The 13,253-nt window shown below is 34.9% G+C and overlaps 1 protein-coding gene across 1 annotated transcript in view; it reads right to left on the bottom strand.

Moving 5' to 3' along the window:
• The window catches only part of N4bp2l2 (NEDD4 binding protein 2 like 2), a 119,446-nt gene that overhangs the window by 82,163 nt on the left and 24,030 nt on the right, over nucleotides 1-13,253 (bottom strand). The window contains exon 6 of the mRNA XM_004631068.2: nucleotides 11,220-11,366. Within this exon, the coding sequence (XP_004631125.2) occupies nucleotides 11,220-11,366 (147 nt within the window). The remainder of the gene's footprint in view (nucleotides 1-11,219; nucleotides 11,367-13,253) is intronic.

Below are 13,253 nucleotides of genomic sequence, written 5' to 3' on the forward strand. Positions count from 1 at the left end.
TTATTATTTGGACCAGGGTTGAAACAGGGTCTCACTATTGTAGTTCAGGCTGGCCTTTGACTCAGTAAGCAGCCAAGGCTGGCCTTAAACTATTAGCAAGCCTCCTGCCTTAGCTCCCAAGTGCTGGGATTATAGACAAGCATGCACTACCACACCCAGCCAGTTTTTTTGTACTACAACAAAATACGTAAAATGGGGCAATTTATGAAGAATTGTAGTTTATTTGCTTTACAGTTCTGGAGGCTGGACAGTCCAAAAGCACAATGGCACTGGGTCATAACACAACAGAGAGCAATGTAACAAGACTAACCAAGCCTGGTAGCCCAGGTCTCTTTTTATAAAGCCACCGATGTCATTGGGGAACTCTACCTTCAAGACTTCCTAATTAGCTTCCAAAGGAACCACTTCCAAATATCATTAACAATGAACTTGGGGAGTAGATTTCTAACACATAAAACTTCTGGTTCAAACTTTTACATATAAACCACAAAAAGCTGGGCCAGGGAGATAGCTCAGCAATCTAAGCACCTGCCTGTCAAGCACAAGGACCCAGGTTCGATCTCCAGGACCACATGCACATGCCATTATGACCCCCGCGCTACGCCAGCCAACGAAACTGCGAGTTTCCTAGCACTGGGAGGCTGAGACAAGAGGATCACTACAAGTCTGAACTACGTAGTGAGACCCTGTACCAAACACAGAAATAAAAAGATTAAACCACAAAAGGCTACCATTCCAAAGTATCACAGACTAAGTGGCTTAAACAGAAATTTATTTTCTCATACTTCTGCATATTAGAAGTCCAGGATTAAGGAGTTAGCAAAGTTGGTTTCTTCCAAAGTCCCTCTCTTCGGCTTGTAAAAAGCCATCTTCCTCCAGTGTCTTCACACGGCAATCCTTTTGACAATGGATGTCTTTTTTTGTTTTGTTTTGTTTTTTTGTCCCATGTGTGTATTTGATAAAGGGTCTCACTACACAGATTGGAGCAGATCAGACTCATGGTGATCCTCCTGTTTTCAGCCTCCACAGAGCTGGGATTACAGGTGTGCACCACCACACCCAGACTCTGTTGCCAGCTCAGAATGCCCCAGGGTCAGGGGCATGCAGACAGTCAATACAGTCAATGTCTTAATCTTCTCTTTTAATAGACACTACTCAATGGATTAGATTCTACCCACATGCCTTCATTTTACCTTAACTATACTATTTCCAAATAAAGGCATCACATTCTACATACCAGAGACTAGGAGTTAAACATATGAATCGGGGATGACATAAGTCAGCCCATAACAAATTAGAATAACTCATACTCACTATATGAATATTGAATACCACTTTGCCAATGACTATGCTAGCTGACAACCATGCAATGTCAGGTAAAAATGCTGGTTCATGGAGATTAAAAATAGTGGGGGGAAATAATCACTTGCAAATGAGAGCATAGAAGGGCCTCACCCCTGCTATGTCCAAAAGAGGATTTCAAATCTGAAGAAAATATATAGAAGGAATATATGCACACAAAATTTTTCAGAAAAAAGTAATACTTCACATTGAAAGAACTGAGTTATGGTGCCTAAGACTGAAATACAGAGTGAAGAGTCATAAAACATGAAATTGGATAAGAAAGCAGGTTGACATCACTGGGTCTTAAAAAATAAATAAATAAATAAATAAATAAATCACAAAATGATTATTAGTCTTTAACCTCAGGACAATGGGAAGCCACTGAAAGATTCTAAGAAACATCATATATTTCAAAAAGATCATTCTGACACAGAGAAGGCATGAGTGGCTTCTAAAGTGCCATTAAATGTTGCATGTCTTGACCTTGGTACTGGTTACATGAAGGCAATTTAAAACTAGATTAGAGATATTCTGAGGTGACTAAATCCATGGCACCTAGCTAAGGGTCTGAATATGAAGGTGGAAAGGTGACCACAAAGAAGACTCTCAAGTATCTAGCTTGCAGAAATGTCTAGAAGGCAGCTCCATATGTGACAGGAAATCCTGGCCATCCAAACTGAGATTGTAGCTTTATTGTAAATCTTTAGGCTTAAAGGGGAAAATGAAAGGTATACAGGTGAGTTCAGATGACAGATCTAAGAAGATGGCATATGTGGTATCACAATATCGTTAATGGAAGCAGTGGGTATAAAATCGTTCAGCCAGTATTTACTAAACTCCTTTAATATTACATAGAGGTACTGGTTTAGTCTTTTGTGGACAGTTATGAACAAAATACATTCTCATCAATCTTACATTCTAGCTCAGGAAGACTACCAGAAAATCAATAATAAGCAAATTCAAATACTCATAATTACAACAAGACAATGTAAAAAAAGACAGGAATGTGACTACTCAGGAATAATAAGTTTATAAAGGCCTCTCTATGGAGGTGACATTTCAGGTGCAATACAAATGTTTTTTAAAAATCCTACATATTGGAAGAATAGAAGAGAACAACATTCTAAAGAAGGAACACAGCTGTACTTAAAGCAAGGACAAGTTAGTGTGTATAAAGAATAGACAAAAAGACTGAAATGTTATAAATGAAGACCATGTGCAAGAAAGAGTCTGGGAAGAAGGTATAGATTATAGTTTAAGCAGTGAGTAATTTGTGTGTGTGTGGGTGTCACACACAAACATATGCAATTTAAATTACTATGCACATATACATTTATAGGCTAAACCAGTTACTCTGTAGATAAAAAAATTAAAGGTTGGCAAGTATGAAAGTGGGAAAGACTACTATGTCCAAATGAAAAATGATGAGATCACATGGGAGGAAACTAAGAAGAGACAGTTTAAAGGAAACACTCAGAAATGGTAAGGTTCTAACTCCAAAAAAAGAAAAGTAGCAAAAGAGACTGAGAAATAATGAGAAGTAAACAAAAATCATGATGGCAAAGAAGTCAAAGGAAAGTTTTTTAGGGAAAAACTCTTCAAAACTCAAAATGGCTGTGTTAAGATACGCAGTAAATAATGTTCAATACAAAAGGATGTTCTACAGATCTTAAAAATCAATTCAGGACAATGACAGGGACAGAATCTAAAAAGGAACGCTTTAATATTATCAGTGAGAGGTGAGGGAAAAAGGACAACAGGTGTACACTGTTCTTGAGATAAATGAGTCATGTCTAAGTAAGAGGGAAATTTAGAAGTAAGAGACTTGATCATTTTTAGGTTTCAGAGAAAAGGAATAATTGACAGTAAATTAACATTCCTGAAAAGGCAAGAGAAGGTATTCCAAAGCACATATTAAAGCACTGCATTACTTTTTTTGTTGTTGTTGCTGAGACAAACTATCCTACACTCAAAGTTAAAGGAAAAAGGTTTATTTGGCTCAGTCTGTAGAGGTTTCAGTTCACTGTTGTCAGGCTCCAGGGCAGGACAGTATGATAGAAGGACATCAAAAAGGAAGAACAGCTCATGTCAGGCAAAAGGCAAAGGCATTGAGCATCACGCAGCAGCTCTTTTTGTCCCTTATATCCACACCAAAGGGAAAGGCAGTCTTATCTTATCATAACATGAATTAATCCCAGGATTACCTCCTTGATTCAAGCTGCACACTCTAATCCAGCAACCTCAGAAAAGCCCCATCTACGACTGCAGAAGGCTTTGAAGAAGAGGACCCACATACAAGTCACAATAGCCATTTACCTTAGATTAGAAGAGGCTACCATTTCTATAGAAATAGGAAGAGAGAAAAGAAACACAAATGGAGGTGGAACTCAAGATTGTCTGACCCTTTAATAATAAAGAATGCTTGTATTAATAATTCCTTAACAATAAAGAATCTTTTCACTAAATCATGCTATGGATATTTTGAAAAGTATCTTATAATAGGCCAACAAAAAATAACCAATGGTAAATTAAATTACCACTAATGAGCTTAAAGGCAAACAATGACTCAAACCTATTATTTGTCAAATAAAAATAAAAAGATAATAAAGATACCAGTCAGGAGCAGCTATTCTTTACTGTCAATTATTCCTTCTTTTTGTAGCTTAGGCATGGCATTTATCTCAAAAACAGTCTACACCTACTAGTCCTATACATTAAACATGAATATAACTGTACTTAGAAATTTATTTCCTACCATGAAAAAAATAATCTAAATTTAAAAAAAAACTCTTGACACTTTAAGAACATGTGGGATAGAGTTTGACCTACATTTGAATACCTGGTTCCTTCTCTTACCAGAGAAATTATATTAATAAGTTTAGCCTAACTTTTTGTTTCTTTTTTATAAAATAAACATTTTTTATGAAAACATGTACACTTTAGTAATCACACTGAAGCTATGCGGCTGGGGAGAAGGCACAGTAGAATAAGCACTTCTCTGGCAAGAGCAAGGGCCTGAGTTCAATCCCCAGTTCCACCAAAAAAACAAACAAACAAACATTTAAGCTATGGCACAGCATGAATGGGCACTAAAATGATAGCAGTTACTTAAATGAATGTTAACAAATTAACAGCTTGATGCTATAAAATTCTTACTGCTTGCTGCAGCAAGATTTCACAATAAAAAGTACTTGTAAAAGTTTTACTCAAAACAGCTATCAACCTTCCTTCTAAATCATTCAGCTTTTGAAAGATTATCTCTTTTTTTTTTTCTTTCTTTCTGTATTTAGGACAGGGCCTACAGGGTCTACAGGGTCTCACTCCATAGCTCAGACTCATAGTGACTCTCCTGTTTTCAGCCTCCCAAGCGCTGGAATAATAGGCACGCGCAACCATGCCCAGTCTCAATGCTGTCTCAGTGGGCCCCGCAGGTGGGGCTGGCATGGCATGCTTTGGATCAAACCCTGATCACTGTGCTCTGCCTGAGCAGGCGCTTAAGTTTGCTGAGCTATCAAGTTGGACCCTGAAAGATAATCTCTAATCATAATAAAAAGTGACTTCTTAAATAATACATTTCTAACTAGTAATTATCAACTAATACCTGCCATGACATATTACTGGAAAAAGATTTTCTCTTCAAATCTATACAGCCACATATTATGCTGTGTTTATGAGATTTCCAACCAATGAGGCAATGACAAGAGTATTGCAAAATTTTCTAAGCATTTTTCTACCAAAAAAATCTACTAACTGCTGAACCATGCTTATACACTTAACTTTGTTAGTTAAATAAGTATAAAGAACAATGAGTTCAGTGAAACACAGAATAGAGTTTATATTTAGTTTTGCAAATCACTTACCATTCCATCATCTTTGTTTAAAAAAAATTAAGAGATTACAGGACAGCTAGGTAATAAATGGACAGAAGAAAAAGAAAACACATACAGAAAGACTACGAAGAAAAAATATGATTTCTAAGAGAAATAAGAGTCAAAGAGAGACAGACAAAGGAGGAGGAAGAAGGAGGAGAGGGAATATGAAAGGGAGGAAGAAAAAGGCAGGAACAAAGGAAGGAGGGTAGGTAACTGGGAGGGAGGGAGGGAGGGAGGAAGATGGAGGGAAGAAGGGAAGGAGGGAGGAAGGAAGAGATGGGGAGAGGGGCAGAGGGGGAGAAGGAAAAGGGGAGAGACATGGAGGGAGGGAGACAGAGAGAGAGACCAGCCTGGGCTATAGTGTTACAGTGAGTTCAAGACCAGCCTAAACTACATAGCAAAAACTAGTCTCAAAAAAACAAAAACTGAAGTGTTCAGAATTATAACTAAAAAGATGGTTTTAAAAATCCACTTGTATAATTATTCCAAAAATTATTAGTGTAAACTAACTCCAAGTGTAAAATTTCAATTTTACACATCTCATGTGAAAAATTAAAACTAAGAAAACCAAAATAATGAAAGTATTTCAATGAATTCTATTAAAGTTGCATAAATTTTTTTCCTTAGTTACTAATAAAATTGAGACAAAACAGCCTAGCAGTGTCTCTCAAAATTTCTCAGTTTTTCCAATGATTTTCAAAAATGTAGTTCAATCTTTAAAAATGACATGGAAATACTACCTACCACATGAACACTCTCACACAAAGTCCTCAGTTATTTACCAAAACAACTGCAGTATTTGTTAATGTGACTGTTTTAAGATTAGGAGTCACCCTATACCTGTGTCTATGTCACATAAAATATTTTAATAGCTTACTAAACATAAGTTCCGTACTGAGAAATATGTAACTACCATCAGTACCACAACTGGAACAGGATCTTTGCTCAGAGAAAAAAAAATGATTAAAACTTTTTTTTGAGGGGGGGATCAAATTAAGGATCTTGTGCTTGCCAGGCAGGAGCTTAAGTTGCTGAGCTACCTCCCCATTGCAAATGATTAAACTTCTATTAAATAAAATCACTTAAAATTTTCCAACACATAACTTTAGTTTCTAAAGAGTATATGCCTATAATCCCAGCTATCTGGGAGACTAAGGCAAGGGGCTTTAAGACCAGCCTGCTCAATTGGTGAGAACTTGTCTCAAAATAAAAAAATTTATACATGGGACCAATTCTTAGCACTATTTTTTTATTTTTTGTTCTGAATGCCTTCAGGGCAGGTTTGGCTGGCTTGAGTTGTGGGGATCGAACCACAGCAACATGAGCCTGACTGCTTTGTCGAAGCAGCCACTTAAAGAACTGAACTAAGGGGCAGGCCCCCAGTACTATTTTTTTAAAACAAGAGAAAATTTATGTACTATTGAAGCTCTCTTTTCAAAAGTTATTTGTGTTGCACTTTTCTCTTACAATTTGACAGTAGCAAGATGTTAGGAATTTCCATATAAGAGATATTTCAGAACTACCATTTATACACATATATATTTTATTACAAAAAATATGACATTCATTACATTGTAACATGTTGGATATATATAGTAAATATTTTTTCACAAATTTTAAGCTGGATGTGGTGGCACATGCCTGTAATCCCAGTACTCAGGAGTCTGAGGCTGGAGGATTATCGGAAATTCAAGATCAGCCAGAGCTACAAAGTGAGCTTAAGACCAGCCTGAACTGCATAGAAAGACCTTGTCTCAAAAATACAAAAAAGGGCTGGGGAGATAGCTCAGTGGCATAAGCATGTTCCTGGCAAGTGCAAGATCCCAAGTTTGATCCATGGTACCGCAAAAATAAAAAAAAAGACAAAACAAAACAAAAAAGTTTTTATCAATTTAGTTGCAGGCAATCATAACCATGAACTTTTCAAGATCTGCTGAAATTTACAAGCCATTCAAAGTGAAAATATTTTAGGCTTAAGAAAGTTCTTAATTTGAATCAGCTAAATTCAATTAAGCAAAATAACTGCTTTGCAAAGTAAAAAATAACAAAAACATACAAGATACTCAATAATCCCTTTTCTAAGATCTATTTTAACAAATTTAAGCCTATTTCTTAATTATCCTGAGGATAGTTAAAAAAAACATTAGCTATGTGTATGAGGAGGTGTCTTAATTTAAAAGAGAGTACAGTGGCACTTGTCTGTAATCCGGGCTACTCCAGGGGCTAAAGTATGATTGTAAAGTTTAGCCTAAGCATTTTAAGGAGAAAATGCATCAAAATAAAATGTTATGCAATGTATTAATTATTGTAACTGTCCTACTAACCTGTTTTGAAACTGTCTTGTTGCTATTTCTCAATAAAATTAATTAAAATATAATAATAAAATAAAATAAAATTTTAATAAGGTCTGGGAATGTAGCTCCTTGGTATAGTGCTTGTCCAGGGTACAGGAGTTGTAGGGGTCAATCTCCAATACCACAAACAGAATAATAATGATAGTAATAATAAAAAATAGTAATGACAATAACAATCAGTATGACAATCCTATTTGTAAAGAGAAAGAAAGCAATCACCAAATAGGACATTATTAGTTCCTTAATACAATTTCTCCTTCCTAGTAAATATACAAAACTACAGCTAAACATTTAATAGAAAACAAAATTTTATTTAGAAATTGTAACTCCTAAAACTCAACTTTAAAAACCACCAACCCAATCTATTCCATATATTGCCCAAATTAATCTATTCTGAATGGTCAGATACCAAAACTAAATTAAGACTTTGTCATGATTTCAGAGAGGCACTACTACTCTGAGTGGGTTGCAGCTGTCAAAGCAAATAAAGTAATACAACTTCAGCCCAGAGTATTTACTGCATTTGTGTCAGAATAGTACATTAAATGTCAATAGATTGGCAAATCTATTAGGTTAAGGCACTAAAACATTAACAACTATATTTCCTCAACATCTTCAAATACCTGCAGAAAAAAATAAAAGTCAAAACAAGTACTTCATATCCTTGAAATCATGAACTTTCAAAACTTAAAAACTTATAAAACTGGTCTATCTTAAGACAGACGTGGTTGCACATGCCTGTAATCCTTGCATTCAGGAGACTGAGGCAGGCGGATCATGATGAGCTCACAGCCAGTCTGAACTACCTAGTGAGTTCAAGGCCTGTCTGAACTAGAGCGGTGAGATCCTATCTCAAAACAAATAAATGAACAAACAAAAACCCCACAATTAAATTCTCTTAGTGTTATAAACGCCACTTAAAACTGATTAAAGTCTCACTCTTGTAAAAAAAACAACAAAAAAACCCCCACAAACTTGAATACAAGAACTTTTTGATAAAAAATTGATAAATTTCACATTTTAATAGAGTTTTTTCATGTCAAACAATGTCTTATAATAGTGATCACTGCTTACACTTTCCACCATTTTGTTAAAAACCAAAAAGCAGTTCTAATACTTAGAGGAACTATTAATTACTTTTTTGTTTTTAAAAATAAAGTCTCAAACATTAATGTCCCTGCTTCCATAAGTACTTACAGTGCCATATCAGTTCACAAACTTAATTCTTTCCACAACTGATTCATTTGTCCCCAAATTCAATCCTTTCATATGATTTTAAAACTATGCTAATTTACATAATAAACCATGGGGAAAAATACAAGTTCAACTACCAAAAAGCATTATTCTAAGAATATATAAAAACACTGGACAAAGGAGATGTGTATGTGTGTGTGTGTATATATATATATATATATATATACACACACACACATATACAAACCATGAGTTAGTATATTCTACTTCCTATTTAGTTAAGATGAACAAATATATTCAAGCATCACATATGTAAAAAAGGCAAAGCAAGGTAATATCCAAATGTAAATAGCACTGATCAGTACACATAAACAGAAATCACACTCCTGTTTTACTAAAAGCACTGTAATAAAGATTTTGTTGATAGTAGTATTCTATTTTCAGCTCACTTCAAAAATGATATAATTTTTTAAAACTTTTAAAGTAAAGTTAAAAAGACTAGCAAAAGGTTTTAAAACACATGAAGAAAGATTACAAGATTCAGAACAAGCTTTTTTTTTGAGACAGGATCTCACTATGTAGTTCACAGGCTGGCCTCAAACCTGCAACAATCCTCATCACTCAGCCTCCTGAGTGCTGGGATTATAGGCATGTGCTACCATGCCTGGCCAGAATGGGATATTTTAGGAGAAGTTTAAGTGTCATGAATAGCCGGCAGGGCTGGGAAGATAGCACAGCAGTCTAAGCGCCTGCCTGGCAAGGGCAAGGATCTGAGTTCGATCCCTGGTACCACATGCCTGTAAGTCCCAGCACTGGGGAAGCTGAGACAAGAGGATCCCTGTGAGTCCAAACTGTGTAGCAAGACCCTGTACCAAAAAGAAAAGAAAAAGGAAGAGCAAGCAAGCAAGCAAGTGAGCCAGTAAAACATATAAAGGATCATAATGTTTAACTTTTACCAAAAAAACCATTTTGTAACTAGCTGGAATTTTTCCTGATAAAAAGAATAAATCAATGACTAAGGAAATATTTTCTATGAAACACTGGGAATAGATAGTAAAGGTGCTAATGTTTCTTTTCTCATGTGGCAGTGAGAAATGTTTGTTTAGGACAGACCAGACAAAGCCCTGTTTGAAGACAAGGATTAATTACAAGACCTACAATGAAGTACATCTCATTTTTAAAATTTTAAATCAGAGCTGTGCTTGAGGGCACTTGCCTGTAATCTGTGCACTTTGGAGGCTGAGGCCACAGGGTCACCATGAGTTCAAGGCCCCCCTAAGATACAGAGTGAGTGTAAGGCCCATCTGATCTACATAGAGACCCTGTCTCAAAAAACCAAAGCAAAACAAAACCACCAAAGAAAATTGATGAAAAAAACTTTAAGTTAAAGAACATGATCTAATAAAACTGTACAGTGACATGAGAAATACCTTATAGAACAAATTTTCTTATGATCAATGCTAAGCACTTGTTCAAAATATTTCTTAATATTAGAATTAAACAACAGCCACTGGGCATGGTGACACACACCTATAATTCCAGCATTCAGGAGGCTAAGACTGGAGAACTGCTGTGGAGTTCAAGGCTAGAATGGGTTACATACTTAGTTCAACACCAACCTGAATTACATAGCAAGACCTTAACTCAAAAAAAAAAAAAAAAAAAAAAAAAACAACAACAACAAAAAACAGTAAATTGAACAAAGTGATACACTATGAGAATCACTTGAGGAGGCTTTTCGAACTATGTAGTTACTTGTCTCTGTATCCCTTTTGAATTGAGAAATGTGAGGATAGGCAGAGGAATTAAGAAGAAAGATGATGAGTATATATTATGTGATAAACATTTATATACACAAGAAAACTCTCCAGGTGATTGATATATTTACTGTCTACCATTTGCTGGGGAATTTTGTTTACATGTCAGTGATACGTTATTATGGCCTAGAAATGATTTTGTCACACAAGTTAACTGGGATACACTTGAATACTGGTATGAATTAAGATATCCTTCAATAAGCTGGTATTTCTTCCATATTTAAGTTAGTGAAGGAAAAATATCAAATATTCACAAAAAGTTAGATTTCGGTATGAACTATAAAAAGCTGTTTAACATTATTTATAAAATTAGCTTAAAATTCGATTATAGAAAAAAATCCTAGTTCCTATCCATTCTACTACTCAAGGGTTTTTATACTCAAAAGATTTTACTACAAAAAATTATAAAAGCATTTAATATACAACTTTATATAATTTTATTTGTACTTTAAAATTTAAACAACTTGCTGGAAACATAGTGAGGCAATGTAGTCTTTTTTTTTTATTTAAAACTAATCTTTGAGAAAGGCTCACTATCTTTTTTTCAAGAGCAAGCAATAAATGTTAGCTGAAAATAGCCAACTCAATGATTATCTGCAACACAGATTTGATTATGTGAGCCTACAGAGCCTCCCCACCTCTGGCTTCCCTGTGGAGGAGGGAGTCTTTGTGTGCTTTTCTGTGTCGGTTCCACTGAATTCATTACAATAGAGATGGACATTTGATATTCATAACGATCCAACATCTGAGCAATCTTCTTTCGAGACACACCATGTTTATTCCTCCTACCAAAAAAGATAAGAACTGTAAATCTTTTTTCCTTTTGGAATTTACACTTAGAGATTAAACTATTTTAGAATAACAGAGTAACAGAACACAGACTCTAAATCATATTGTGTAAATAAACATTAGCTGGTATTTCATTTACATCTTCTATAGCAATATTCATTTACTCTCTACAACAAAATGTTAATTATGCTTTCTTAACAAGATTTGTTAACTGATCCTACTGAACACATCTCCTTTTAATTAAAAAATCAAATATTAAATAATAAAAAATGATAGTGTTTTTGAGAATTGCAGAAGAATTGAATAGATGCTTATAACCTAAAAATCAAGGTAAAATATATTTAGAAGTTATTTGAGGATAATTTATATTACATTTAAACAATTTATTATTTTCAATACCAAAGCATTATTAGACACAACAATTTAGACAGACCTCACAATATTAAAGACATAATATATAATATATGACTATATTTATATGTTTAAAGATTGAAGAAAGGCAAAAGTATTATAGTAAGCCAGTTTCTAAGTTGGTAAATCTCAAAGAACTATAAGAAAAAGACTACAATTACCAAGTCAAAACAGTGGTTAGCTTTACAGGATGAAAAAAAATTGGCAAGAGGAACATGAAGTGCTTCTGAGGTGCTGATAATGTTCTCAGGGCAACTGTATAATTGTGGTAGCAGAACTTTGTTAAATTGTACACGCATTTTTTATGGATTTTTCTGTATACATATACTTTCATGTATATGAGCTTACGGCAACAAATATTTAAAAATTATCTTTGATCTTGAAAGAATTTTGAACAATTTATCCTCATAGTTTTTTGTGTCTTGATTTAGACTGCAACACACAGGAAAATATTTTATGCTTAGAAGTATAGCCCTTGAGGTGCCAATGCCAATTCATTTTACTCAGAAAGGACCACAAAAAAAAAAATTAATGTTTCAAATATTTTTTATTCAAGATAAAGAAATTAAAAAATCCTTTGAATATAAATGAAGTTAGAATTATACATAATTTAATCACTCATTTATTAAGCATAACTAATAACTTTAGTTTTGAAATTTGTCTTTTCCATGTCAGGTTTATACACACAGTAAGGCAGGCAAACAATATCAGATGTTAATATTTACATATCTATCAGTATATGAACACATAGCACACAAACAAGTAAAAGAAAATAACCAAAGGAATGAAAGGCAGAGAAAAGAAATTAGTTGGAACACATATACAGAAAGACTGGGGTGTTGATCAGTGGTAGAATATGTGGTTAGCACACACTGGCTTTAGCCTTAGCACCAAGGGTTGAGGGAGAATACCCTGAAGCTGGAAGAGGTCAAACTAAGATGAAAATTAAAAATGGTTTTAAAAATAGGTAGTAATGGCTGCACAACTCAATGAGTATTTTGAAAAACACTGAATTGTTTACTTTCAATGAGTGATAGTAAGGTAGGTTGCAAATTATACCACAATAAAGCTATTACCCAAAGGGCCAGTCAGATAGCTCAGTGGATTAAAGTGCCTGCTTAGGCAGATGCAGGGACCAGGATTCCATCCCAGCCACCACATGCCCAGCTGGCTCTGCCCTGTCCCTGGGGCGTGCTGAGACAGTGATTGAGACTGGGTGTGGTGGCACATGCTTGTAATCCCAGTGCTTGGGAGGCTGAAACAGGAGGATCACTACGAGTTGGATCTGTGTAGTGAGACCCTATAGACCCCGTACTAAACATATAAAAAATAATAATAATAAAAGTTATTACCCAAAGGAGGGTAGGGTGTCAGTGAAGAAATGAGTAAGAGGAAGAATAGGGAATGAGGGAAAAGTATAAAAGTTAACCCAGGGGCTGGAGAGATGGCTCAGTGGTCTAAAGCACCTACTT

The sequence above is a fragment of the Octodon degus genome, unplaced genomic scaffold, assembly GCF_000260255.1.
Source record: "Octodon degus isolate 3935 unplaced genomic scaffold, OctDeg1.0 scaffold00038, whole genome shotgun sequence".
NCBI classification, from domain to species: domain Eukaryota; kingdom Metazoa; phylum Chordata; class Mammalia; order Rodentia; family Octodontidae; genus Octodon; species Octodon degus.